Here is a 24,406-nt window from a genome sequence, read left to right on the forward strand (position 1 = left end):
TTGGTTGTACTAATTCTTTTAGTTTAATAGATTTATTGTATATACTTTGCAACATATAATAACATTAAAATAATGGATCATAGATCATGGATCATCTATCTTCAAATCATCCAAGGATGATCTATAATCCATGATCTATGATCCAGGATGGATAATCAATTTTAAAAAATTGTATTATTATATATACTTCTTGATGTTTTTCATCAATAAGACAAATAATAAATAAATAAATAAATTAATAGCTATTTTTCTATAACCTTTATAAAGTCCAGACTAGTATTGACTACATCATCTTGCGTTTTCAGGTGAACCCCCCCTTTTCACACTCAAATATATATTCGAACCCTTCCCTCTCATTTTTTTGCTTACTTTTCTTTTTCAATTTTTAATAACACACCATTCATTCATTGTTATAACTTTTAATATAATATATATGTATATAGTACTAAGATATTATCTCATTCTACACATATAACAAAGCAGATCTTTAACAACAACCAATTACATAATATCATATATATTGCTGCTGTCCGATCTCATCATCATCATTATTAACAACAGCAACAACAATTCATCATTAAACTTCAATATTAAACAACAACAACCACCAACATATAGATATATAAGAACATATTAAAAGAAAGATGGGTATACTAGATGGAGCTGACAACAGAGTCAAGATTATATACTTGCTCTGTATATTGTTATGTATTATGGCTATTGTATCGGCAGTATCAACATTCTTGATTGGTATCATTATTTGTATTGCTACCTTTTTGGTTGCCGCTGCTGGAGCAATGGGTGCAAGATTCAATAGTTTCCGTTTACTTTGGTTCTTTATGGCCGGTCTTGGATGTCTCGTCATCTTGTCTGTCATTTCAATCATCATTACTTTTATTACTAAATCTGGTTTCAGTTGGTGGATGATCAAGGATATCATTCTTATTGCTTTATATGTATGTTTGAAATAGAAAAAAAAAGAGAGAGAGAGATAAAGAGAAAGAAAGAGATTACTAACACCATTATAAATTATAGGGTGGTGGTATTTTCACTGCTTTCTTGATGAGAGGAAGATCATTCAGATACAACCCAAGTGCTCCAGCTACCTTCCAAAAACTTTAATAATACTTTTATATATATAAATTAAACATATACTCTTATACAACAAACACAAGACAACACATCATTTTTTTTTTCATAACATATTAATAAGAATAAACCAACCAATCAGAATAATCAAATCAACATCAATTCCTTATTAGCATTGTTGGATATCTTTAAAACTATACATCATTATATAGATCGTAACTACATTACATTTTATTATTATATTAATAATGTTGTGTGATGGATGGCGACGGGTAAAAGAAAGTTGATTTAAAGATATGGATATGGATATGGATCTGGTCGGATGGGTGGATAAAGAATTATACATTAATTATTATTATTATTAATTTAGAGTGGGATTGGGATTAGATTAGATTGTTGTGTTGATCTATTAAAATCTATAGATTTTGTCCATTTGGGATGATTTAGAAATTAAGTTTGCTCTTTAACATTTCAATGTGCTTTTTCTTGTCAAGAGTAGTCAACTTTCTTTTTTGATGATTCTTGATGACTACTGTATCTTGTTGTTCTTCATCAGCATCGATAATGGGTGCAGCAACTGGAACGACATTACGGAATGATTCATTGGGAGCACCAACAACAATATTATTTTTGGTTACTTCCTCTTTGATTGCCTCAAAGGTAGCAACGGTTCTAGACTTTTTGTTGATACGATTGGTCTTTTGCATTTCGTAAACGGCTTGTCCCTTGGTAGAGGTGTCACGAATCGATGCAGTTTCAATGGTGATCATATGTTCCAAACCCTTCTTGATGTTGGCTCTCTTTTCGAGATATTGTTGTTGAGAAGCAGTACAGATTTGTACCTCTTCACATACCGATTGGCTGCTTGTTCCATTTAGAATTTGATGAATAATCAATGGTCCAGAGTAATCTAAAAATGTATTACACTTTAATAAAAAAAAGTGTTAATGTCTCTCTCTCTATCTTTACTCTTAATGTATTACATACCATTGAACCATATTTAGGAATAGAATTACATAGTCTTTCGAGAGCACCATACATATCATCGTAGGTAATATTATCCTTGGTTCCCATGGATTCTAATTCATCTATTGCCAATCTACACAAATCACATTCAACTGGTGTAAATGAGTAGACAGAGGTTACAATAGTAAATATAACCAATACAATTGATACTATTGTTAATACTTTCATTTCTTTCTATGTTGTACAAATTATAACTATGCACTACCAAAAAAAAAAAAAGTAGGGACGGGGGTTGCAGAGAATGGATGAGGAAAAGTTTAATTTTAAAAATTTAATAATATCTTTGACAAGATGATCTGTCGCACTAAGATGGATAGATAGATAGATAGTCAGAAGATGTTCAATCATAGTAATAATAATAATGAATATATAGAAGTAAAGTTATCTAATCTAACACTATTGAATATCATTGAAAAGATAGATGATAATGTAGATTTGATATGCTTTTTGTTGACTTGTAAGAGGTTGTATTACTCGATCAGACAACACAAGAATATTCGGTTCAAAGATATAAAGTACATTGATGTCAACTCTAAAAGTCTACTGTGTACACCAAAGAAGAAGAAGAAGATTTGCAACTATGGTAGTTCCGTGGGTTGTCTACCATCATTCAAAGAGATGATTGACAATACAATTTCAAATCAACTGGTACTGGTCTCTCCTCATTCAGAGTTAAAGGAACAACAACAACAACAACAACAACAACAACAACAACAATCAATTATTCATGTACTTTACGACAAGGACAATAATGCATATGATGGTAAAGAATTTGATAGAGTAGATACTGTTTTAATGTCACTTGACAAGGATTATGGTATTGGTCAACCAGGTCATCAGTTAAGGTTACCTTTATCATCATCATCAATGGCTATTGATAATGTAAAGGGTAATCTAGACTATCAACTCTCTTTTATACCACCATCAGTTACAAGATTGATTCTTTATTTTAAATATGTTGATATTGATAAAGGTGTGTTGCCAAGTACCATCAAATCATTGTATCTACAAATAGAATCAATCTATTGTCAAGTCTATCTTCCACGAGGATTAGAGTCACTTGTATTTGATTGTGACAAGACAAAACAATACATACCGTGGCAAGACCTAGAATTAAACCAATTGTTGTGTCTAAGGACATTGGAACTTAAAACAGCTGGTCTTGAAACAGGTGCCCTGCCAACAAGTTTGACATCTCTCAAACTAGATATATACGATCCCCCTCCACTCGATTTCTTCCAGTCATTGACATCACTCGTCTACCTTTATATTGGATGGTTCGCACCTCCATCACGCATCCCATCCCATTGTATTGATCTCCAGTCTCTTGTCAATCTCGAAACATTAGATGTCTCACAATATTATCTATCTGATTTTAAACTACCCCATCACTCAAGTCTCAAACATATATTCTTGGCACCGAATACTAGAAGGGTTTACATTGACCATATACCACAGTTCTTGGAGAGTCTTAGTATATCATTTGATGTTTTAATGTCGGTGCCACAACCAAGTCGTACTCTTCCATTGACACTCAAAAAGCTATGTCTCTTTCAATGTCATTCACCGGTTCCCGTTGGTTTGATACCAAATAGTGTCACTAGTCTTGACCTATCTGTCAACCAACCTAATCATCTTTTAGAGGGTACCATTCCAATGTCTGTTGAAAAATTGTCACTTGGAAATTATGGTGGTCCAATCAATTTAGATTATCTTCCCAAGAATTCTCTAAAAGAATTGTCTTGGATAAAACATGCTTCTAGAAACATGATCTCCTTCTCCCCCTCCTCATTGCATGATGAATCAAAATATAGTCAACTTCCAACATCACTCACATCATTGATTATTTCATTAATTACAACCATACCAAATACAAATATTTATTCATTATCACATACTATTAAACAATCATACAATATTAAATTTCAATCAAGTAATAATAATCAAAATAATAACAACTGTAATAATAATAGTAACGATTGGATTCTTCCACCAAATATCAAACAGTTGACTTGTTTGATTAGTCCTCCTGTTCGTAGAAAACCCTATGATAATAATCAAAAGGAGGGAGGGGCCTCCTATTTTGGTTTAAATGAAATTATCAATCAAACCAACGTTCAATTGCTTACTATTATATATGAAAATGAATCGGTTGTATTTGATATTCGTCGATTAGAAAGAGAGTCTGGCAAAGTGTTAATCATTGACAAACAATCAATCTCTGGTGTATTTGTCACTCTATCAAAAGATAATAATTGTCGAATTTACTTTTCAACAAACGGTTAAGGTTAAGGTTCTTGTTGAACCATATAATATGTAATAAATACTAATCTTAGTTGTTATAAAGAAGTAATTACTTTATATAATAATAATATTTAAAATATAAATCATTTTAAAAAAAAAGGAAAGAAAAAAAAATACACATACGGGAGAAAGTAGTTTTCCAAGTTCATTGTACAAACCAAGTTTGATAGATATATAAATATGAATAATGTCATATATATCTGTTGTACTATTCTCTATTACTATAGCAATAGCTGTCACTGTATTCTTCTTGAAGCGACCCTCAACCACCAACAGACCATTTAGAATAGAACAACAACAACAACAACAACAAAATAATAATAATAATAATAATAATAATATAAAAGTAAAGAAGTTATCTAATCTAATACTATTGAATATCATTGAAAAGATAGATGATAATGTAGATTTGATATGCTTTTTGTTGACTTGTAAGAGGTTGTATTACTCGATCAGACAACACAAGAATATTCGGTTCAAAGATATTGGTTATATTAATGCAAAAGATTGTTTGAATGAATATCTACTTGATCGGTTATCATCATCGTCATGTTTACCATCATTCAAACATATATTTGCAAATGCATTGTCAAATCAAATGATGATTGTCACTAGTGATAATACATACAACACTAAACATGTTCAAGCAAATGGATTAGTAAACTTTTATGTTTTGGAAACAAATAATAATAATCATCGATTCAATATCGACCAAAAAGAAGAAGAAAAAGAAGAAACCAACCAATCCTCTTCCTCCTCTTCGTCATTGTCGTCTATTGAAAAGATTGTTCTTCTTCTAAATGACAATAATGATATTAGTGACACTCACATAACAAAGTTACCATCTACTCCAAGAGTATTGTTGATTCGTAATCCATCAAAACCAGTCAATCATCCATTCGGGTACATACCACCATCGGTCAAAGATCTAGTACTTTCTTGTAGAGCTATCAACTGTGAAAAGATATTCTTGGGTAACCATATAGAGACGTTGAGGTTGTTGATAGCGCGGATCGAATCCAACAACACTATACAACTACCACTGGGTCTAAAAACATTTGTACTTTTACCATTTGGTCCCTACCAACAGCAGTGGACATTCAATTTCCTCGCACTCTTGTCGCTTACTACTCTCAAGTTGGAGGGTATCAAGAGTATCCCCAAAGGATCGCTGCCGACCAGTTTAACATCCATCACACTTTTATCGATAAGTGCTCTTCAGCCTGACTTTTTCCGACCACTAGTTTCATTAGTCTATCTCCAAATCCGTTATTATGAAATCAGAATTCTTTGCTTGGATCTCGAACCACTAGTATCTCTTGAAACACTCATTATGGATGCAAAGAGTCACATTGTCCTTTCACAGTCAATATCAACACTCAAACATTTACAGTTGCTTCGGTACTCTACTATTAATTTCATACCAAATACTCTATCACATCTCGTTGTTTCAACGGATACATATATGAAATTCATTAAACAATCACAACAAATCCCAACACTGACAAACGGACCGTCCATTGTTGTTCTACCATTTTTGAAACATCTTGAAATCCAAGGTATGGTTTCACATCTCGACCACTCTGACCAAAGTTATATCCCACACGGTGTAACCAGTCTTGACATGACTATGAGTCACAAGTACCGATACACTGGTTTAATACCACCATCTGTAGTCAAGTTGGCTCTTAAATTCAATCAACGACCATCAGAAGCGGTAGTACAATCTTTCAAACTCCCAGATACCATCAAACAATTGACTTGGAAAGGATATCACTTGCATTTAGACCGTTATACAGGCGTCCCATTTATATTTCCTAGTCTATTAGAGAAACTAAAATATTTTCCAAATACTTCTGATCATATCAATACAAAACTACTTCCACAATCAACTACATCATTATCAATTCTAGCTCCCAATTTCTTTAATAATAATAATAATAGTAATAGTAGTAGTGGTGTGGAAACTCCAAGTATTTCTTTATTAGATTGTATACATGTGGATGATGCTAACAAAAATAGAACGCCGGCAAACAATACTACGATATCGATACTTGGTCCGAATATCAAACAATTAAAGTGGAAGTTTTCATTTGCTTCTCCAAGTGACAAATTCAGTATTAGATTAGACCAAGTGATCAATCAAACCAATGTTCAAGAGTTGACAGTTTTGGTTTTTAATAAAGTATCTGCTCTATTGGATATTAGAAGATTGGACAACTCTAATGTATTGATAATTGATAAACCATCCCTTATTGGAGGTTTTATAACCCAAAGAAAAAGACCAACAATAACAACAACAACAACAACCCTCCAAAAGAATATTCATCAATCTGATTATTCTTCTTCTTCTTATGAACCACTCTATCTTCATTTTAAAAGAAATCAACCTCCATTCTTGAGTAATAATAAATAAATAAATAATCTCTACACTGCTGTACATACTAGTATTGTATTAATTAATATTAATTAAATACAAAATAAAGAATTAAAATAAATATATATTTCATTGTCGTTTTTTAATTTAATTTATCTGCTTGATCATTTTACATTTGATTTTTAGTATTGAAGAGAAGAGAGATGTATAGATTAGGAACAAATCAACTTCAACAAAGGTTGTTGTTGAGCACATCTACATCTATATTGTCTACAACCACGACTGGTGGTAGTAGTAGTAGTTGTAGTAATGGAAGATCATATTCATCATTTGTAAAGAAGTTGTTTGAAAGAATGAAAAGAGAGGATAGTCAAATCAAAGAGAAACAAGATCAAGAAAAGTTTCAACAAGAGAGACAAGAGTTACTCAAGATAAGAGAATTACAACACCAACAATTAAAGTCATTAAAGGGTGGTTTGAATGTAGATAAAGCAAAATTGGTATGTAATATTACACAATGACATGACAGAATAGAACAACTTGACTAACATTCATCATCATTGTTGATCAACAAAGGGATTTAAATGGAGTAAACCACCACTTGGAATGGATAGATCAGCAACATTGGGATTACCATCATTTATCAGTTCATCACCCATCTCTCAATCACCAGAACAATTGGAACAACAAATGCAAGATCAACAAAACTTTAAACCAACTGCTGTCTATTCAATTGGAACCAATACACAAGGTCAATTGGGATTGGGTGATTGCGTATCAGAAGAACAATTTATATTTATGGAAACATTAACAAAGGAATCTATCAAATCACTTCGTTCCTCTATTTCACATTCTGCCATCTTGACAAGTACTTATATTGATCAAACAAAAGTTACAATGACAATGATGAATATTAATCAACTATACTACTACTACTTTTATTTATTTTAGATACAAGTGATTTGTTAACATGGGGATCAAATGCACAATTCCAAATTGGACACAAGGATGGTACATTGACATCGATATTACCAAGTGTGGTTGAGAATATTCCACATTCAGTTAGAAAGCCATCGTTCCCACGAAACAAGGTGATCGATGTTGGGTTGGGTGGATGGCACAACTTTGCTGTGACACGTGAGATGGATGGATCGACACAGGTGTTTACATGGGGCAATAACTTGTACGGTCAGATGGGTATTGGCACGATATACAATGTGCAGATGCCGTCGGTGGTACCGTCGTTGTCAATGTATGATATTGTGCAAGTGTCGTCGGGTGGGTTGTACCACTCACACTTTTTAACGAGTAAGGGTAAGGTATTGTCGTGTGGCAAGGCCGACGACGGTCAGCTCGCCATGGCTGACAACCAACCGTTTGTGCCAATCCCAACATTCTCAGAGCAGCTCTACGACCTCGATATTGCCACAATCACCAGCGGTCCATTCCACTCGGTCGCATTAGATCGACGCGGACGTGTCTATCAATGGGGGTGCGGTGCCATTGCATCGAGCAAAAAGGATCATATCCACTACACACCACAATCACTCTCTGACAACGCCTTGGCGTCACTACCCAACTTTGCCGCGCTCAAGAGTCGTGTCGTCGAGATTACTGGGTTCCTTGAGTCATCCCAGATTGTACAAATCGCTGCTGGTGACAACCTCTCGCTTGCAGTCACCAACCAAGGAGAGTTGTACGCTTGGAATACCGTCGACACGCATGCCAAGCGCATTGAAATGAAAGAATTTGCCGATAAACGTGTCGTCAAGGTTGCTACCAGTTTCACGCACACTGGTGTCATCCTCGAAGGCATTGACAACCCATCCACACGTTCCGTCCTTCTCTGGCCGAGTCGTTCATTCCAACTTGATCGTGAACTCCAAGGTTCATTCTTCTCCACCATCACCGATCAACCAAAACTCTATACATTCCCATCTGACCACCATATCACCGATCTCTCATTAGGTGTTCATTTTGCTTTAGTTTTAGCTTCTGAAAATAAACAACAACAATCATAATCGACCCATACATATAGAATATATATCATACATATGTATAGATATCTATAGATAGATATCTATAGATAGATATCTATATTCATTGTATTGTTCATTTTTCTCAAGTATAATTATATTTTCATTTAATTTAAAGTTTGGGTGGGTTGGGGTTCTGTCTCTAATCAAAAGTAGTGAAAGAGACAGTTCAAAAATTATTAAATATATATTTCTAATGATAGCACAAAGTCATTCAGTTACCGTCATTATAACCTTATGCTCCTTAGAAAAGAACCAAAGAACTATAAATGTAAAATAACTTTCTTGTCAAAGGTGGGTGCAGAGAGTGTCGAGTCGACACAAACTCAAAAGTATTTAAAAATAATTAAATATTTGAGTTTTGTCTCTCTATTCAATAGTTTATTTTGTTGTTGAAATTATATAGATATAAATATAGACATGTTTATTTATTTAGATTAATCTAGTGACCTCTTCTTTGATGACCACCACGAATATGAGCACGTGCTCTATCTAGAGATGCTCTTTGTTCAACTTTTTTGGAGACATTGTCATAATACAAAGGTGATGATGTAGTTGTAGTAGTGGTAGAAGTAGTACCATCATTATCACCTTCCACATTTAAAGTATTACCCAATACATAATGGTTATGATGATTGGTAGTCATCATCGCCAATACCAAAAAGAAGAATACAAAGACAAAGATTATAATCTTATTGTGCATTATTATTATTGAATATTAGAATCTTTATAAAGATTTAGTAAATAACAAATGAAAACACATATATATGTTTCGTACGTATTTTTATAGAGAGAGGAGAGAGAATCAATCTAATCAACCAACAAGTTTAAAAACTTACCTTTATTTGTTTTAATAGATTGAATTCCAATTATTATAATCACTCTCTCTCTCCTTTTGTTTTATTAGTTTGGAATATGATATACCAAGATAAATCATATATGTGTATATATTAAAAGACTATTATTTGAAGCAAAGATTACACAAATTTGGGAATTTATTTAATTTTGGTTTGGAAAGTATTATTATTATTATGGATACAACAATTATTTTGAATACATATATAAATATAAATTTGTCGTTGGTGGCTGGATGGATATATTTTGATAAACATAACCTTATACAACAGCCAAGCAAGACTACTACTATTACTACTTTTAAAGCTTAGTAGTTGACTTGGTGTTGAGGTGAGTTGCATAATCTTCGGTTTGGGTTTGGATATCATGTTCAGTGTCTACTTTGGCAATTCCATTACCACCGGTGATTTGGGCATTGACGCTGTTTGATACTTGGGCAGTAGTTCTTGGAGGTGGTGGTGGAGTTGGGACACCAGTGGTGGTAGCCCACGAAGAAGATGGACCGGTACTGGTACAGTTGGCATATGAAATGGTGGCGACAAACAAGACGACCAAGGCAAATACAAAGAATTTGTTCATTTTAGTAAGAATATTTTTTAGAGAATAGGAAAATAATGTAGATATTAAAGCTTTTTAATATTGTGATTGATGACAATTAACATTAAAATAGTTTGGTATTTATAGGTAATTAACAATTGTTGTGGAAAACGAGTGCTGGCTGGCTGGTGTTTTGGAAGATTCTTTGTTTGGTGCTCTTCTTCACCATCGCCATCACACTTTGTAAATTAACGGGTGGTATGATTGTGACGGTAAATGGTTGGTTGATTCATCCGCTATCCACCACTCTTCCTACTATTTCACTACCTACTCTTTTTTTTTTTTTCCTTCTCTCTTTTTCGATTCAATGAAATCAATCATACAGCAGCAACAACTGTGACATGTGACATGTGACATATCATTTATCTGGCATCGACCAACTTGCTTGTGTACACTCTTGTCAAGTCACTAGTATACAATGCTTAACCATTATACAAATGCATATGAATCAATGATAAAGGTGTAAATTGTAAAATCTAATCCAAATCTTATTGGTGATTGATTGTGATCACCAACTACTGTGTATCGTGGTGGGTAGAGTGGATTGGATTGGATTGGATTGGATTGGATTGCGCATAACGAACAAATGATTTGTCCATCACCTTTGATCGTTTTCCCACATTCACATTTTAAGCCATTTTACACCAATTTTAATAATATTATTAATCCATCATCATCATTTTAAAAACAAATGACATGTCAGCAATAGCAACAAACAATATAATAATAATAATAATGAAACATATCCACTCTACTCTGGGTTTCTCTAATCAAACCAACAGCCAGCTATCGAATGGATACAGTATGAAATATTTATTGGTTGGGTGTTTTTGATAAAAGATCTACAAAATCATATTTTTAAAAATATACATATATCCTCTATCCCGCATCCATTATATATATATGTGTGTGTGTTGTCCCGATTCACCAATTAAAAGGTGTGAATAATTTTAAACAACGGTGTGTGTGTTGAGTAAAATTTTAGAGATTCCTTCACAGAATATTTATTTAGATTTTATTCTCTACATTGTTGTTTAAATTTATTCAAGAAAATATTAATAGTGGTGTGTGTTTATTATATGTGTGTCTGTGATAATCATGTATATCTAGATAGATAAATAGATCCATTCATTCTCCAACCATACTATTAATTTTTTTTAATTGTTTATTTTTTTGTTTTTAGGGATATTTTCAATTGATCAATATGGCGAAGAGATATTAATTTATTCTTTATTTATAAACCAATTGCTTTTTGGATTTTGTAACTCCCGTTCTACATGAACAATAGAAAGAAATAAATCAATTTTGATTAATGGCAACCAACTATTCCATTTTATGAGATAGCTAATCTATAGTAATAGTTGGACAATAATAATAATAATAATAACTGACATTCCATAGAATTGTCTTTTTTCAAACCAATAATTATTATTATTATCATATACGAATTGATGATGATGATGCAATCTATCCAAAACAAAAAAAAATTAGAAAATGTTGGAATAAAAATAATATCAAAATATAATTACCCATACCCTCCAACTCATATTTATATATACTAATCTATTCTATTTTTGATTCATTCCAATTGTTTTTGTAAAGTACTATCCATTGGATTCATTTTCTTAGATTTTCTGACCCACAATAGATAAAATGAAAACTAGTATCCTCAACCCTCACTGACATGTATCAGTATCATTTTCTGTCGATGATACTTACTACATCTACAGTGTCGACAAGAATTAAATTTAACTACTACACCATTGTTGAATGTTGGCGATCGACTGAACGAGATTACTTGTTTCTTTCTACCCACCCAGTCAAACACAGGTGTTTGAAATTAATTTAATTTTGACAATCGTGATGTTGGGTGTGGGGATGGGGAGGGGGGATGGTGAAGATAGATAGATAGGATAGATATTTTTTATTCAATGATAGGTCATTAGATGTAGTGTTATCCAGTGTTGCCAATAATTATCATGGTTTAAATAGCACACTTCCATATACTGCATGTAGTGCTAAAGTCATTGTCGTTGGTTGTATAGTTGTTGTGTTTTAAAAGTCTAGACAAACTAGAGAGAAGAAGAAGAAGAAGAAAGAGAATATAGGAAATAAGTATATATATAAAAGTGTGCTGTCGTCAACATATATATATCCAAACCGCCATCACCAACCTATCCAATTAGTCTTTAATAATGTTTTTCAATTTATAGACCTAGTGGAATAACATTTTTTAAAATATCTTTTCCGTATATATTAAACTAGGACAACTCTCCCATTTCCATAAAAAAAAAAAAACAAAAATCGATTCTCTTTTTTTTTTTTTCTTCATTATTGTTTGTGTGTGAAATACAAACAATATTGGAACAATCCTTCCACCTTTCCAAAACACCTACCCTACCAACTCCTTTCTCTTCCTATTCTTTTTAAAAAGAATATATCCCGAACCAAAGAGTCCCTCTCTAAAAAAAACACACAATCATGAAAACCGACCTAATTGAAATAGTGGAGCAACCATGCACTCCTAAAGAATACAACCACCTCGAACAAAATATAAATACAGATGGATCAATTAATTTCCATAAAAATAATAATTTTAATGTTATAAAATATGATGGTAAATATTTTAAAAAATATATATATATATTTTTCCATACCCATCCAAAGACATTAATATTAATTCTAAAATATAAACTTCCTAGGAGTAAATATTAAACAACATTCAAAATTGAAATCAATATGTGAAGATGGAGTATTGTCACCTAGGGTATCTGATCCAATGATGATTCTAAAGGAAGAAGAAGAAGAAGTAGATACACCATATACCATACCACTAGATGGAAGCTGTAGTTGTACGACACCTTCTGAAAGTTCGATCAATGAAGATACTTCGGTGGCTACCCTAAGTACAAAGTCAGACCGTCATAATATTATCTCTGATCCAAGTCCTACTGATATTACCTCTCAATATCCTGTTGTCAAAGTAAGTTTTAAGTAAGACCTCTTCGTCTTTAGGTCTTTGCTCTTCACATTTTTGTGTTTTTAGTAAAGTGGACTTTCAGAAGTGTCGTTTTCTGATAGTATCGGGAATCGAGAATCGTCATCTTTGTAAAATAATTAATTTAAAAAAAATGGTTTCTCATATTCCCGCAAATTTGTGTCTTTCTAAAACCGGGGGTGGTTGGAATATAAGCCAGGGGGGTCAAAGACAATAAGCATGACCCTTTTGACCAGAGACATGACCTAACGCTTCCCACTTTAAATATTTATTTGATCAACCTATTTTATGTTTTAAATATTTATTAACAGCTTTTGATATCCCCAGTCCCTCTCTTGCTCTCATTGTCTTGTCCAGTGTTACAAACAAATATTAATCCATTCGTCGAAACACACTCTTCATACACCCCCTTCACCCACTCAACTCACGACTTATTTATAAAAGTAGACAAATATAAATATACAATGCAATATTAAATAATAATTGTAGTCATCCATCACATCAACATCATTCATTGTTTATTTATATATAAATAATCATTATTTATTTCTTTAATATATATATATAACTTCTATCAAAGATATTTAAACCAATGGTGGATGATAATTGGGATAATAATAATAATATTAATATAATAATCATACAGTTAAAGATTGATAGATAAAGATATAACAATCAATCAATCAATTATAGTTATATATTTATCTTCACCAAAAAAAAATGAATAATGAAGAGGATAATGAAAAATCATTATTGACAAGAAGTGAGGAACATGACGACGATGTCATTACAGACATTAATTTAAATACTCCATCTGTGACACTCACCTATTCATTGACAGAGGAAGGGGATCAAGACAACAACAATGGTGACATTAGTGGTGCACCTTTATCACCTCTCAACATATCCTCTATTACATCATCATCATCATCACACCACTCTAAACAACACAAAGGCAATTCATACGTCAAACTAACAAACCACGATTCATTATTATCTTCACCTATTATTTCCGATTCACATTCATCATCGTCATCATCATTCTTTCAAAAACAGATTTCATTTCTAACTAGAGTTCAAAGAACATTGGTTGCTGGAACTGGTATGTAAACAAACTAAATAGACTAAAGAAATATTACTAATTATTTATTATTTTCTTTTTTGTTTAGGATTTCTATGTGATGCATATGATCTATTTGTAATTAATTTGGTGATTGTTATACTTGAAACATTGTATGGAGATTTCAAGAGTTCGAAATCGGTAGTGTCTACGGCTGCACTTTGGGGAGCAGTGACTGGACAGTTGGTGTTTGGGTTTGTGGCCGACCGTGTGGGACGTCGAACAGGGTTTATCATCACCTTGTCCTTTATCATTGTCGGTGCATTTGGATCGATCCTGTCGTTTAATGTAAGCGACGGTTTTAATATTTTCATCATGCTGGCCCTCTGGAGAGCACTCTTGGGCTTTGGCATTGGCGGCGAGTATCCCTTGTCTGCCACCATCTCGAGTGAGACTTGCGAAGATGTAAAGAAGAGAGGTGCACAAGTGGCATCGGTCTTTTCAATGCAGGGTGTCGGTATCATCCTGTCGCCGCTCGTCGTCATTGCACTGCTCCATATATGCGGACCCAACCACTTGGACATTGTGTGGCGTGTAGCTGTTGGATTTGGAGGTGTCCCTGGATTGATCATGATCTACTTTAGAATTAAAATGAAAGAGACTGATTCGTTTGCCAAACAAAAGCAGTATCGCGAGCATCTTTCCAAACGTCAGGTATTTGCGTATATTATCAAGTATCACTGGCGCACGTTGGTCGGTACTGCAGGCGGCTGGTTCATCTTTGACATTACCTTTTATGCCAACGGTCTGTTCAACGCCACCATCGTGTCGGTCCTCAACTTTGACAATGCGGCCACACCCTACGACAAGATTCTCAACACTGTCACCATCTCTATCTACCTTGCACTTTTAGGTCTGCCCGGCTACTTTGTCGGCGTCTTCCTGATCGACCGTATCGGACGTCGAACGCTGCAGCTCGCTGGTTTCTTTTGTCTTGGCCTAACCTACCTCATCATGGGAATCACCTTTCAGTGGATCGTCAAGATCAAATGGCTCTTTATCATCCTCTACGGACTGACCTTTTTCTTTTCCAACGCCGGTCCCAACACCACCACCTTTGTGCTGCCGTCCGAGTCGTTCCCCACTCGCATCAGAGCCACCTGCCACGGATTCTCGGCTGCCTGCGGCAAAATTGGAGCTGTCGTTGGTGGAGCTGCCATCTCTCCCTTTTTCGAAGCCTATGGTCTTGGCAACACGCTCATCGTGTGTGCTGGCTTGGCACTTTCTGGTATGGTCCTCACCTACTTTTTCGTCAAGGAAACCATGGGCATTGAAATGCAAGAGGATATCGAAATGACACCAATACCTCCCTCTTCATCTGCCGAAGACCTAACACTCCCATCATCTTCTTTGACAACTGATCAGTTGGTCAAAAACTATAGTACTAGCGATATTAGTACTCAGGGTAACAAGAGTCTATCAAATAGTCTAGATTCTGATATCATAAATTTAACAACAAAAGAAATGGAAAAAGAAAAACCAGCAGCAATTATGAATCTTTAAAAAAAAATACACAATCAATCAAACTAAAACACACAGATATATGGATACCAACAACCAACAACAACAATCGATAATAATAATAACAACATATGTAAAAAAATAACTTGATACCTTTTTATCAATCAACAACATACACAAGTGATAATAAAAAAAAATAATTATAGACATATTGAAATATATAATTATTTAGTTCCAATTATCTTTTTAAAGCAATAAGAGATAATTCATTAGCTAACTTAAAATATACGTAATAATAATATTATTATTATTATTATACTTTTTGTGTTTTTTATTGTTTTGTCAAAATTGGAATTGGAAGTGGTATTGGTGGTTCGAAATGACTTGAAACAATTGGTGAATTTAAATTTAAAGTTGGTAAAATATTTGTTGTAATATTACTATTGTTGATACTGTTGATGTGCAGACCATTATTATTACTATTGTTGTCAGATAATTTTGAACGTTGTTTGGATTGTCTTCTTTCCAAAAGTTTGTCGGAAACATGTTGACGATAAAGTTTGTTTAGGAATCTATAGACTCCATGAACTGCAAATATGGTACGAGGACTAAAGACGAGATCAAAGGCATGGTGACCACCGGGTACTTCCATCCAAGTGATGTTTGGTTTGTTGACGACTTGCTTCATTTTGTTCATCAAGTGTATTGACTCTTCGATTGGAACCAATTCATCCATATCACCATGAATAAAAAAGAATGGTGTGTTGGAGGTCTCTTTGACTTGGTCGTATGGCGAGCCCATGGAATAGATGTGTGGTTCTTGGTCATAGGTATTACGCATAATCATCATGCCCAAATAAGTAACCAAATCAAATGGCCACTGATTGTGTCGATTAGTAAAATCATATACACCATACAATGAAACACATCCTCTAAATGGTGGATACTGTTTCTTGGTCTTTGCTTCCATATTTAAACTATTCATATTGATATTTATATTTTCTTCCAACTCTTCCTCTAGAGGTTTTGGTTGTTGGTCAGTAGTAGTCTCTGTCGAGGAGGGGAGATCAGCTCCATCTGGACCAAAGTTGAATAGGTCGGGAGACATTGGTTTGGAAGGGATTGAAGATTTAAAATCTTTAAATTCAATTCCATCGGTCAAGGCAACTAGAGTCGCCAAGTGACCACCTGCACTACCGCCAGCAAGAAACATACAGTCAATGTCACCTCCATAGTGAACGGCATTTTCACGCACCCATGTGATGGCTCTCTTGACGTCGTTGATGTGGGTTGGGAAACGATGGTTTGGTGCAAGACGGTAGCCAACCGAGAAAACTATCCACTTTTGGTTGGCCATTTGGTAGATGAGTGGCAGACTGCAAGTGTTTCTCTTACCTCCTCCCTCTCTCCAACCGCCACCATGAATATGTACAAGAATAGGTCTGTTGGTTGGGAAGGTATTGTGAAAGTAGACATCAACCTTTTGGTAGGCTTCTTCACCATATGGAATATGACGGATACGACTAACGTTGGGATAATGTGGATGGGGTAGTGGAATCAACATCTTGAGCCAAAATGAAATGGACCATGGATTTGGATTGGGGACGTGACTTGAATGATCCTCGTCTTTTTTCTTGTGTTTTCTAAATTGTAAAAGGAACGACTCTACCAGTGAAAATGCCTCTCTTTGAGCACTTCGAATAATGTGGATGACTGCGGATAATTTGTTTGATGGTTGATATTCATATTTTTTTTTAATGTCCAATGATGATGCAGATGATGATAAAGATGGAGATGAAGAGGAAGAAGTAGTACCACAAAAAGTATTTAATACATTTTGAGCAACTTTTCTAGTTTTGAATCCGGAAAAATAAGTTATCAAAAGGAAGAAACTACTTGGAAGATAAAGTGCCAATAATCCAACCCTTGGAATAAAATAAATAAATAAATTAAATTTCCAAAGTAATAATGATACTGATCCAACCAATATTATTAAATGTAAACATAATTCTGATCCCAATAATCCTGGTAAAAATCCAAATCTTATCTAATTAAATAAAAAATAAAAAAAGTAAAAAGATGGTAAATAATAAATATTATATTATATTATATTGATTGACTTTTAGTTTGATTACTTACAATATGTGGATGTTTTCCAAATGGACCACGATGACAACCCATATAAGTGGCTATAGACATAAATATACACATCATCAAATAGATGATAATCGAGAGATACTGTATTAAAACAATGGCCAATGTAATGATTACTCCTCCACCAGCACTGATATAAGAGTACTCTTCTTCACCATGTTGGATTTGATTTCCCTCTACTCCTTTGTTCATTTTTCTCTATTTCTTTCTTTTCTGGAATTATTAATTTCAAATCTTCATTTGGTAATAAATAACAATTGATTATATTATATTTTGTTTGTTGGTTGTGAGGAGAAAAGAGAAAAAAAATAACTCTTCTTTTTGTTTTAAACAACAACAGTATTTAAAAAAAATATATAAATCAAGAAGTACTTATTTAAAGATTGAAGTGTAATGAGTGTAGTGTGTGGGTAATATTGCAAAGTGTCGTCTATAGTCAATAGTGTTGGTGTGTGTGTTATACTAGTGTAAGTGGGGGTGGGTGTTTTGAATTCGATTGAAACCAATAATAAATGATAACAACAACAAAACAAGAGAATAGAGAATAAATAAAATAAATAATAAGAAGAAGAAAAAATATAACTATCTTATTTATGATGTGTGTTTATGATGATGGAGAAGGAAGCCTCCTTTCATCATGAGGTCACAAAAACAAGAAAAGTATTACTAATATCATAAAAAGAGTAAGAATACTCTTTGAGCTCGCGAGGTTAACATCACAACAGGGCAGTTGGTTCCACACACTGAAAACGGCACCGAAAATTATATTCAAAAAAATCGGGAAATAAAATAAGGAGGCCATCAATCGCCTTTTCGAGAGAGTTCTGTTTTGATTTTTAAAATAGATTTTATTTGTTTTGTTTGATGGTGGATGATGGTAGTAAGGAGGAGGAGGTTTGGTTTGTTTTGTAGTAAAAGATACATAAAAAGATGTGTCATTATTATTATTATTTAATTTTTAAGAGTTTGATGAAGAAATGGAAGATGAAGAAGTGGATGAAGAAGCATCAGATGTTACTGTAGTAGCAGATGTAGTATTAATAATAATGTTGTTATTGTTGTTGCTGGTTGTATTGTTATCATCAGTAGAATTTGGATCAAGAGGAATGGTTATAGTACCATTTGATTGAATTGGAGTGCTAAACCATGAAGAAATACCTCTCCAAAGAGATGGTGTTGTGGCGGGTGTAGAACTGGCCGATGAAATGGTGGCAGGTGCTGGTGACGAAATGGTAGCGGTAGAGTATGTTTCTTCGACCGGTACGATCTTTCCAAGTTGAGGAGTTGGTATCTTGAGCGGTGGCAATGGATACTCTGAGATACTTCTCTTGATCTCTGTCTCTAAAACCTTGCCTTCCAATGTGATGATGGATGGATCAATCAGATGAGAACGTCCTAGTGGATTCTCTTCGTCCATCTTTTGTTGGAGTAGTTGTGGATTAGAGGTGGCACCATCTACAACGACTGCAAGACTGCCGGTGGGACGGTCGATCTGCTTGAGCGTGATGTTCTCGATGGTCTTTTCCAACTGCTTGATCTTGTAGTCGCGATCGAAAATACCCTGCTCCATGACACGCATCTGGTCGAGCAGTGCCTTCATCTTGACCTGGCGTGCCTTGCTGTCGTCGTCGGTCGCACCGACCTGTTGGAGGTAGTTGATGTCTTGGTTCTCCTCCCACTGCAGCTGCAACAACAAGTCCTCGCGCTCGGTCAACAATTTTCTCTGGAACTGGATATCCTTTTCCTTGTCACCAATCTTTCCTTTGATGCCTTTGTATCTGTCCTTGAGGTCGAAATATTCTGTTCTAATCTCTCTAATGGTTGATATCAAATCAGCTCTACTCATCTCTCCAAATGAAATTTCATTTCCACCATCCTCTTCCTCTTCCTCCTTTAATGGAAGATTATTATTATTTTTTTTTGATATATCTGTCATAATAATAATAATGTATCTCTGTTGTATTGAATATTATATGTATGTATATTACTAATTAAATTAAAGATTTAAATAATCCTACTACTAGTTGAACGATGTTAAAATATAATTTATATAGATATTGGTAAAAAAGATAGAGAGAGTCTAAACAAATAATAAATAAATAATACTAATCAATAAAACAACAACAAATTTTGAGGAGTTTTGTTGGTATATATGTATGTGTGTTGCAGTAGCATCAAGCAAACAAACAAACAAACAACCACTCTTCTCTATCCTATTAAAAAATTATTATTATTTCCAAAAGGAAGGGTGGTGGGAATTATATACTTTTGTGTCAGTGAGGGGTGGGGAGCCATCTCCATTGGTCGATTAGGGGTAGTGATAAAAATTGACAATTAATAATAATTTAAAAAAAGAATAAGTTAGAATTATAAATCATTCGCACCTCACTCATTTATTTGCGATTCGGATTCGATAATTAAAATAGTTAGATCCAACTATTTTATATGTCTTTTGTCTAATAATTAAAATAATTTTATATAATTTATTTTTATTTTTATTTCTATAAAAATATTCCAAATTAGTTACAGTGTTCTATTGTATTGTCTTTTTCTCTTGACTAATTGTCAAACAGTTATAATATTATTATTATTATTGCTGTTGTTATTATTATTAAAGTTCCGTTGATTTTTTAAAGGACTTGTTGTTGATATCAGAGGTTTGCTGTTTGACAATGGCAAAGACGGAGAGGAGGAGGATGATGATGTCGATGAATAACACTTCATTGAACAAAAATCCTTCTTTTTGTTTCCAAAATCTCTAGAGATGAGAGCAGTACGCATTGATCGCTTGCAGGCATGGCAGCAAGATGATCGTGAGGTGTTGCTGTAGTCATAAGAGGCATAAAATTCCATTTTTGTTTTTTTTTGGTATTTGAGTATTGGTTGGTATTTGTTTGTTTGGTTGGTTGGCTTGATGATAGTATGTATATTATCTTTTCCTTTTTCCTTTAAAGGTGTTTGTTTCAATCAATCAAATTATCAATATAATATTTGATTAAATTAATCTCCAATGAATAAAAGTGCAATGTGACCGGATCCAAAGGAAATGATGTTGAATGAAATCATTTAAATAAAAAAAAAAAACTTGAAAGAGATAAAATAAGGATAGAAATAATTAATCCTATTTGTATATATTTATAGATAAATAAATGAATAAATGAATAATGATTTACAAAATGAACAATTGTGTCATTTAAGAATCACCCAACCCAAAAGCAGCCAACCGAAAAAAACCAGTATACTGAGAGAGCATCTTTCTACCTGGTTTCCCAAATCTAAATTCCAACTCGCTTTGGTAGGAAGAACGTGGGAAGGTAAACCCAAAAAAACAACCTACCATGCATTGCTTGCATTGTTGAGAGGAGCAATTCACACCCCCCATTCTACTACTATTTCGTCAAAGCACCATTACAATGCCGTCGTCGAATGAGTAGACTAGAGATCTATAAATAATTAGGTTAGATAGATAGATAGATCTAAAATCTTATCTCACACTACGAGTAAGAGAGAGTGAATACAACATAGCGAAAGAGGGAGACAGAGACAGAGGTTATACTATTCGAGAAAATGTTGTTCTTCAAAGACATAATATATTATGTATTCCTGAGGAGTAGTTGCTTAGAGTTGGTAACCATTCAGACTTATAAGTGTGTTGTATGATGAGTCACTTTGTGATGGTGTGATTTCTTCCTTTGTATGAATTTTTTGATTTTTTTTATGTAATTAAATAACAAGATATCTTCGATGTCTCAACCTGAGTAGATGTTCTTATACAACATTTATATTTAATATATATATATCATTTCATTATATCTAGATAGAGAAATAGAAACAAAAATGGAGATTTATATCGATCAAGCAAACGGTATCATTCGATCATACTTGGGACCAGAATGGGATATTGGATTACTGATCAGCAAGGCCATCGGCTATGCCATCGTATTCTTTTCTCTTATTCTCAAGGTACCACAAATTCAAAAGCTTGTATCAAGCAAGGACCCAACTGGTATCTCTCGTTTATCAATCGTCGTTGAAACTGTTGGGTATGATCGATCACAACATATAAAACAGATAGTTAACTAATGGTTGTACTAATATGATCATCATTCATTTCTCTTTTATACTACTATACTATACTATATACAACTACCTAATAGATTTACCATTTCAATGTTAGCAGGATGGTTATTACAATATCCATTCTCAACCTATGGTGAAAGTGTATTTATTTGGATTCAAAACTTGATCATTGTCTATTTGGTCTTTAGTTATGCTAAAAAGATCAATGCCGTCTTCTTTATCGGTGTATTGGTCTATATTATCAGTGTTGTTGCTGTTGTTCAATTGCACAACAAGGAACTCGTACAAAACCTCCAAAACCTCAACATTGGTATCTTTATCTTTTCTAAAATCCCACAAATCGTCAGCGTCTACAAACTAAAGAGTGTAGGTCAACTCTCTTTTGTCACCAGTTTCTTAAATTTGGGTGGTAGTCTTGCTCGTGTTTTCACTACTCTCAAGGAGGTTAATGATTTCTCTGGTAATTATTCAGAAATATATATATTTATATTGATGTGGAACTAACAAACCATAACACTTTCTTTCTTTTAAATTAATACTTTAGTATTGGCTGGTTTCTTGACTGGAGCTACTTTGAATACCATCATTGTTATTCAATTCTTACTTTACTGGAACAACAAGGTACCAACCAGAAAGGTTGTTTCCTCTGACAACAAAAAGAAGATTCGTTAAAACCACCTTTTGGATTAGAATAATAATGGATGGAAATGTAATTAATTATTATTATTATTATTATTTCCAGCTTTTTTTTTTAAAACCAAAAAAATATAGAAAATCATAACATTTTTAAAGGAATGTATAGATGGTTATCCATTCTGTTACTATTATTATTATTATTATTGGTATTACTTATTATTATTAAATATTTTATTATCCGCTTTAATGATTTCTCTTTTGTTTTGGAGTTGGACCCTTTTTACCATCAGCCTTATTGTCAATCTTGAGAACAGACATATTTCCATTATTCTTTTGTACTCTCATTTGCATTTCAGATTCAATCTTATTCTTGATACCAGTTTCCATTGAAACCATAATCTTTCTTTTGGTAATTTCAGATTGTGCCTTTTTTGCTCCTATTTTCTTGTGCATTCCAACTATTATGACAATGATAGATGAATGTATGTGTCAGTTTTCTGTGTAATCTGTTAATCACGCGTGATTACTTGTTGTAAACTCAAACTACTAACTTTTTGAAGCTCTCTTTGGTACTCTTGGAGCCTTCTTTGCTCCTTTATTAACTTTAAGTGCTGATTGTGCCATTATTATATATTTGATATGAGGGATGTGATGATGTATGTACAAAGGGGTTGTGAGTAGAGTAGTATTTACAAATAGATAATATATTTAATGTTTATAGTTGATAAAAAGACGAGTAACGAGAGCGGGGATGAGTAGTTTTTTTTTTTTTTTTGTTTTCTCTTTTTATTTTTTTTTCTATGTTTTGGAGTTTGTTCAAGAAAGGCTCTGTTCTGTTCACAAAAAGTTACTTTGACACGTCCATCGTTATATATATACACTTCATCAGAGTATACTAGATATTACAGGTAAGAACAACAACAACTGCAACAACAACAACAACAACAACAACAACGAGGAGAAAGAGAAAGAACAACACAACACATTTGGTCAAAGAGAGTGAGAGATAGAGATACATTTTAAATGCGATTATGATATCATACGTTCACAGCGCTGCAGTAGCGGTCATCTTCACAACAAACAAACAAACAGGCACATGACAGACATATACAGCACTACATATTTTGGAAGACGACACTGAATCTATCAAAGATGATGAGGAGTTTGTTTATTCGATGGTGGTAGTTGGTAGTTGGTAGTTGGTTTATTGTTACTCTCTAGTATTGGTAGATATGACGATAATGTCTCTCTTTGAGACAATACCTATTTAGGGTAGCAGAACACCTGTCAATCAATCTAGATGACCAAAGAGCACAACACCTGTGTTCCTCATTCATTCATTCATTCTTTTTTTTTTTTTTTGTATATTCACCATCACAGTATTTTCAACAATCAACCCTACACACCTCACCTAATCAACCCTAGTTTTGTGTTTATTAATATCACAAATCACTACTCTCTCTCTCTACTATTCCTTCACTACATTCATTTCCTAATACATTTATCTATCTATCTAAAAAGGGTAGATTTATAATTGTAGGAAGAGTAAGGTTATTTAAAAAGAAAAAAGGATCAAGAGTTTTATCAATACAACCTACAACAACAGCAGCAGACGACCAACTAAAGAAGAAGAAGAAGAAGAAGAAGAAGACTTTTAGATCAAAATTGTTAAC

At 33.6% G+C, this 24,406-nt stretch overlaps 13 protein-coding genes across 13 annotated transcripts; 6 read left to right on the plus strand and 7 right to left on the minus strand.

Annotated features, from left to right (window-relative positions):
• Positions 1 to 644: 644 nt before the first annotated feature.
• DFA_01061 (uncharacterized protein) lies at positions 645 to 1,122 on the plus strand (the record flags this gene model as incomplete). The annotated part of the gene is made up of 2 exons (XM_004358979.1): positions 645 to 956; positions 1,036 to 1,122. 2 exons carry the CDS (start codon positions 645 to 647, stop codon positions 1,120 to 1,122), a joined length of 399 nt encoding a protein of 132 aa, XP_004359036.1.
• Positions 1,123 to 1,532: 410 nt separating this feature from the next.
• DFA_01062 (uncharacterized protein) lies at positions 1,533 to 2,283 on the minus strand (the record flags this gene model as incomplete). Its single annotated transcript, XM_004358980.1, has 2 exons — positions 1,533 to 2,015; positions 2,077 to 2,283. The coding sequence occupies 2 exons, from the start codon at positions 2,281 to 2,283 to the stop codon at positions 1,533 to 1,535; spliced, it is 690 nt and encodes a 229-aa protein (XP_004359037.1).
• A 168-nt stretch (positions 2,284 to 2,451) lies between these two features.
• Positions 2,452 to 4,401, plus strand: DFA_01063 (uncharacterized protein; the record flags this gene model as incomplete). The annotated part of the gene is made up of 2 exons (XM_004358981.1): positions 2,452 to 3,116; positions 3,252 to 4,401. The coding sequence occupies 2 exons, from the start codon at positions 2,452 to 2,454 to the stop codon at positions 4,399 to 4,401; spliced, it is 1,815 nt and encodes a 604-aa protein (XP_004359038.1).
• A 205-nt stretch (positions 4,402 to 4,606) lies between these two features.
• DFA_01064 (uncharacterized protein) lies at positions 4,607 to 8,817 on the plus strand (the record flags this gene model as incomplete). Its single annotated transcript, XM_004358982.1, has 6 exons — positions 4,607 to 5,564; positions 5,673 to 6,821; positions 6,983 to 7,296; positions 7,373 to 7,664; positions 7,748 to 7,956; positions 8,203 to 8,817. 6 exons carry the CDS (start codon positions 4,607 to 4,609, stop codon positions 8,815 to 8,817), a joined length of 3,537 nt encoding a protein of 1,178 aa, XP_004359039.1.
• A 457-nt stretch (positions 8,818 to 9,274) lies between these two features.
• On the minus strand, positions 9,275 to 9,535 carry DFA_01065 (uncharacterized protein; the record flags this gene model as incomplete). Its single annotated transcript, XM_004358983.1, has 1 exon — positions 9,275 to 9,535. The coding sequence occupies one exon, from the start codon at positions 9,533 to 9,535 to the stop codon at positions 9,275 to 9,277; it is 261 nt and encodes an 86-aa protein (XP_004359040.1).
• Positions 9,536 to 9,987: 452 nt separating this feature from the next.
• DFA_01066 (uncharacterized protein) lies at positions 9,988 to 10,266 on the minus strand (the record flags this gene model as incomplete). The annotated part of the gene is made up of 1 exon (XM_004358984.1): positions 9,988 to 10,266. The coding sequence occupies one exon, from the start codon at positions 10,264 to 10,266 to the stop codon at positions 9,988 to 9,990; it is 279 nt and encodes a 92-aa protein (XP_004359041.1).
• Positions 10,267 to 11,019: 753 nt separating this feature from the next.
• Positions 11,020 to 13,946, plus strand: DFA_01067 (uncharacterized protein; the record flags this gene model as incomplete). The annotated part of the gene is made up of 4 exons (XM_004358985.1): positions 11,020 to 11,086; positions 12,848 to 12,901; positions 12,987 to 13,267; positions 13,863 to 13,946. 4 exons carry the CDS (start codon positions 11,020 to 11,022, stop codon positions 13,944 to 13,946), a joined length of 486 nt encoding a protein of 161 aa, XP_004359042.1.
• Positions 13,947 to 14,002: 56 nt separating this feature from the next.
• Positions 14,003 to 15,905, plus strand: DFA_01068 (major facilitator superfamily protein; the record flags this gene model as incomplete). Its single annotated transcript, XM_004358986.1, has 3 exons — positions 14,003 to 14,384; positions 14,452 to 14,807; positions 15,078 to 15,905. The coding sequence occupies 3 exons, from the start codon at positions 14,003 to 14,005 to the stop codon at positions 15,903 to 15,905; spliced, it is 1,566 nt and encodes a 521-aa protein (XP_004359043.1).
• Positions 15,906 to 16,194: 289 nt separating this feature from the next.
• Positions 16,195 to 18,209, minus strand: DFA_01069 (esterase/lipase; the record flags this gene model as incomplete). The annotated part of the gene is made up of 2 exons (XM_004358987.1): positions 16,195 to 17,910; positions 18,003 to 18,209. The coding sequence occupies 2 exons, from the start codon at positions 18,207 to 18,209 to the stop codon at positions 16,195 to 16,197; spliced, it is 1,923 nt and encodes a 640-aa protein (XP_004359044.1).
• Positions 18,210 to 18,975: 766 nt separating this feature from the next.
• On the minus strand, positions 18,976 to 19,953 carry DFA_01070 (uncharacterized protein; the record flags this gene model as incomplete). The annotated part of the gene is made up of 1 exon (XM_004358988.1): positions 18,976 to 19,953. The coding sequence occupies one exon, from the start codon at positions 19,951 to 19,953 to the stop codon at positions 18,976 to 18,978; it is 978 nt and encodes a 325-aa protein (XP_004359045.1).
• A 505-nt stretch (positions 19,954 to 20,458) lies between these two features.
• On the minus strand, positions 20,459 to 20,870 carry DFA_01071 (uncharacterized protein; the record flags this gene model as incomplete). Its single annotated transcript, XM_004358989.1, has 2 exons — positions 20,459 to 20,473; positions 20,589 to 20,870. The coding sequence occupies 2 exons, from the start codon at positions 20,868 to 20,870 to the stop codon at positions 20,459 to 20,461; spliced, it is 297 nt and encodes a 98-aa protein (XP_004359046.1).
• Positions 20,871 to 21,854: 984 nt separating this feature from the next.
• On the plus strand, positions 21,855 to 22,769 carry mpdu1 (uncharacterized protein; the record flags this gene model as incomplete). Its single annotated transcript, XM_004358990.1, has 3 exons — positions 21,855 to 22,060; positions 22,175 to 22,557; positions 22,642 to 22,769. The coding sequence occupies 3 exons, from the start codon at positions 21,855 to 21,857 to the stop codon at positions 22,767 to 22,769; spliced, it is 717 nt and encodes a 238-aa protein (XP_004359047.1).
• A 207-nt stretch (positions 22,770 to 22,976) lies between these two features.
• DFA_01073 (uncharacterized protein) lies at positions 22,977 to 23,357 on the minus strand (the record flags this gene model as incomplete). The annotated part of the gene is made up of 2 exons (XM_004358991.1): positions 22,977 to 23,191; positions 23,285 to 23,357. 2 exons carry the CDS (start codon positions 23,355 to 23,357, stop codon positions 22,977 to 22,979), a joined length of 288 nt encoding a protein of 95 aa, XP_004359048.1.
• Positions 23,358 to 24,406: the final 1,049 nt, after the last annotated feature.

Source organism: Cavenderia fasciculata (assembly GCF_000203815.1).
Source record: "Cavenderia fasciculata unplaced genomic scaffold Scf_Dfasci-F-a-25c12.r2-5, whole genome shotgun sequence".
Taxonomy (NCBI): domain Eukaryota; phylum Evosea; class Eumycetozoa; order Acytosteliales; family Cavenderiaceae; genus Cavenderia; species Cavenderia fasciculata.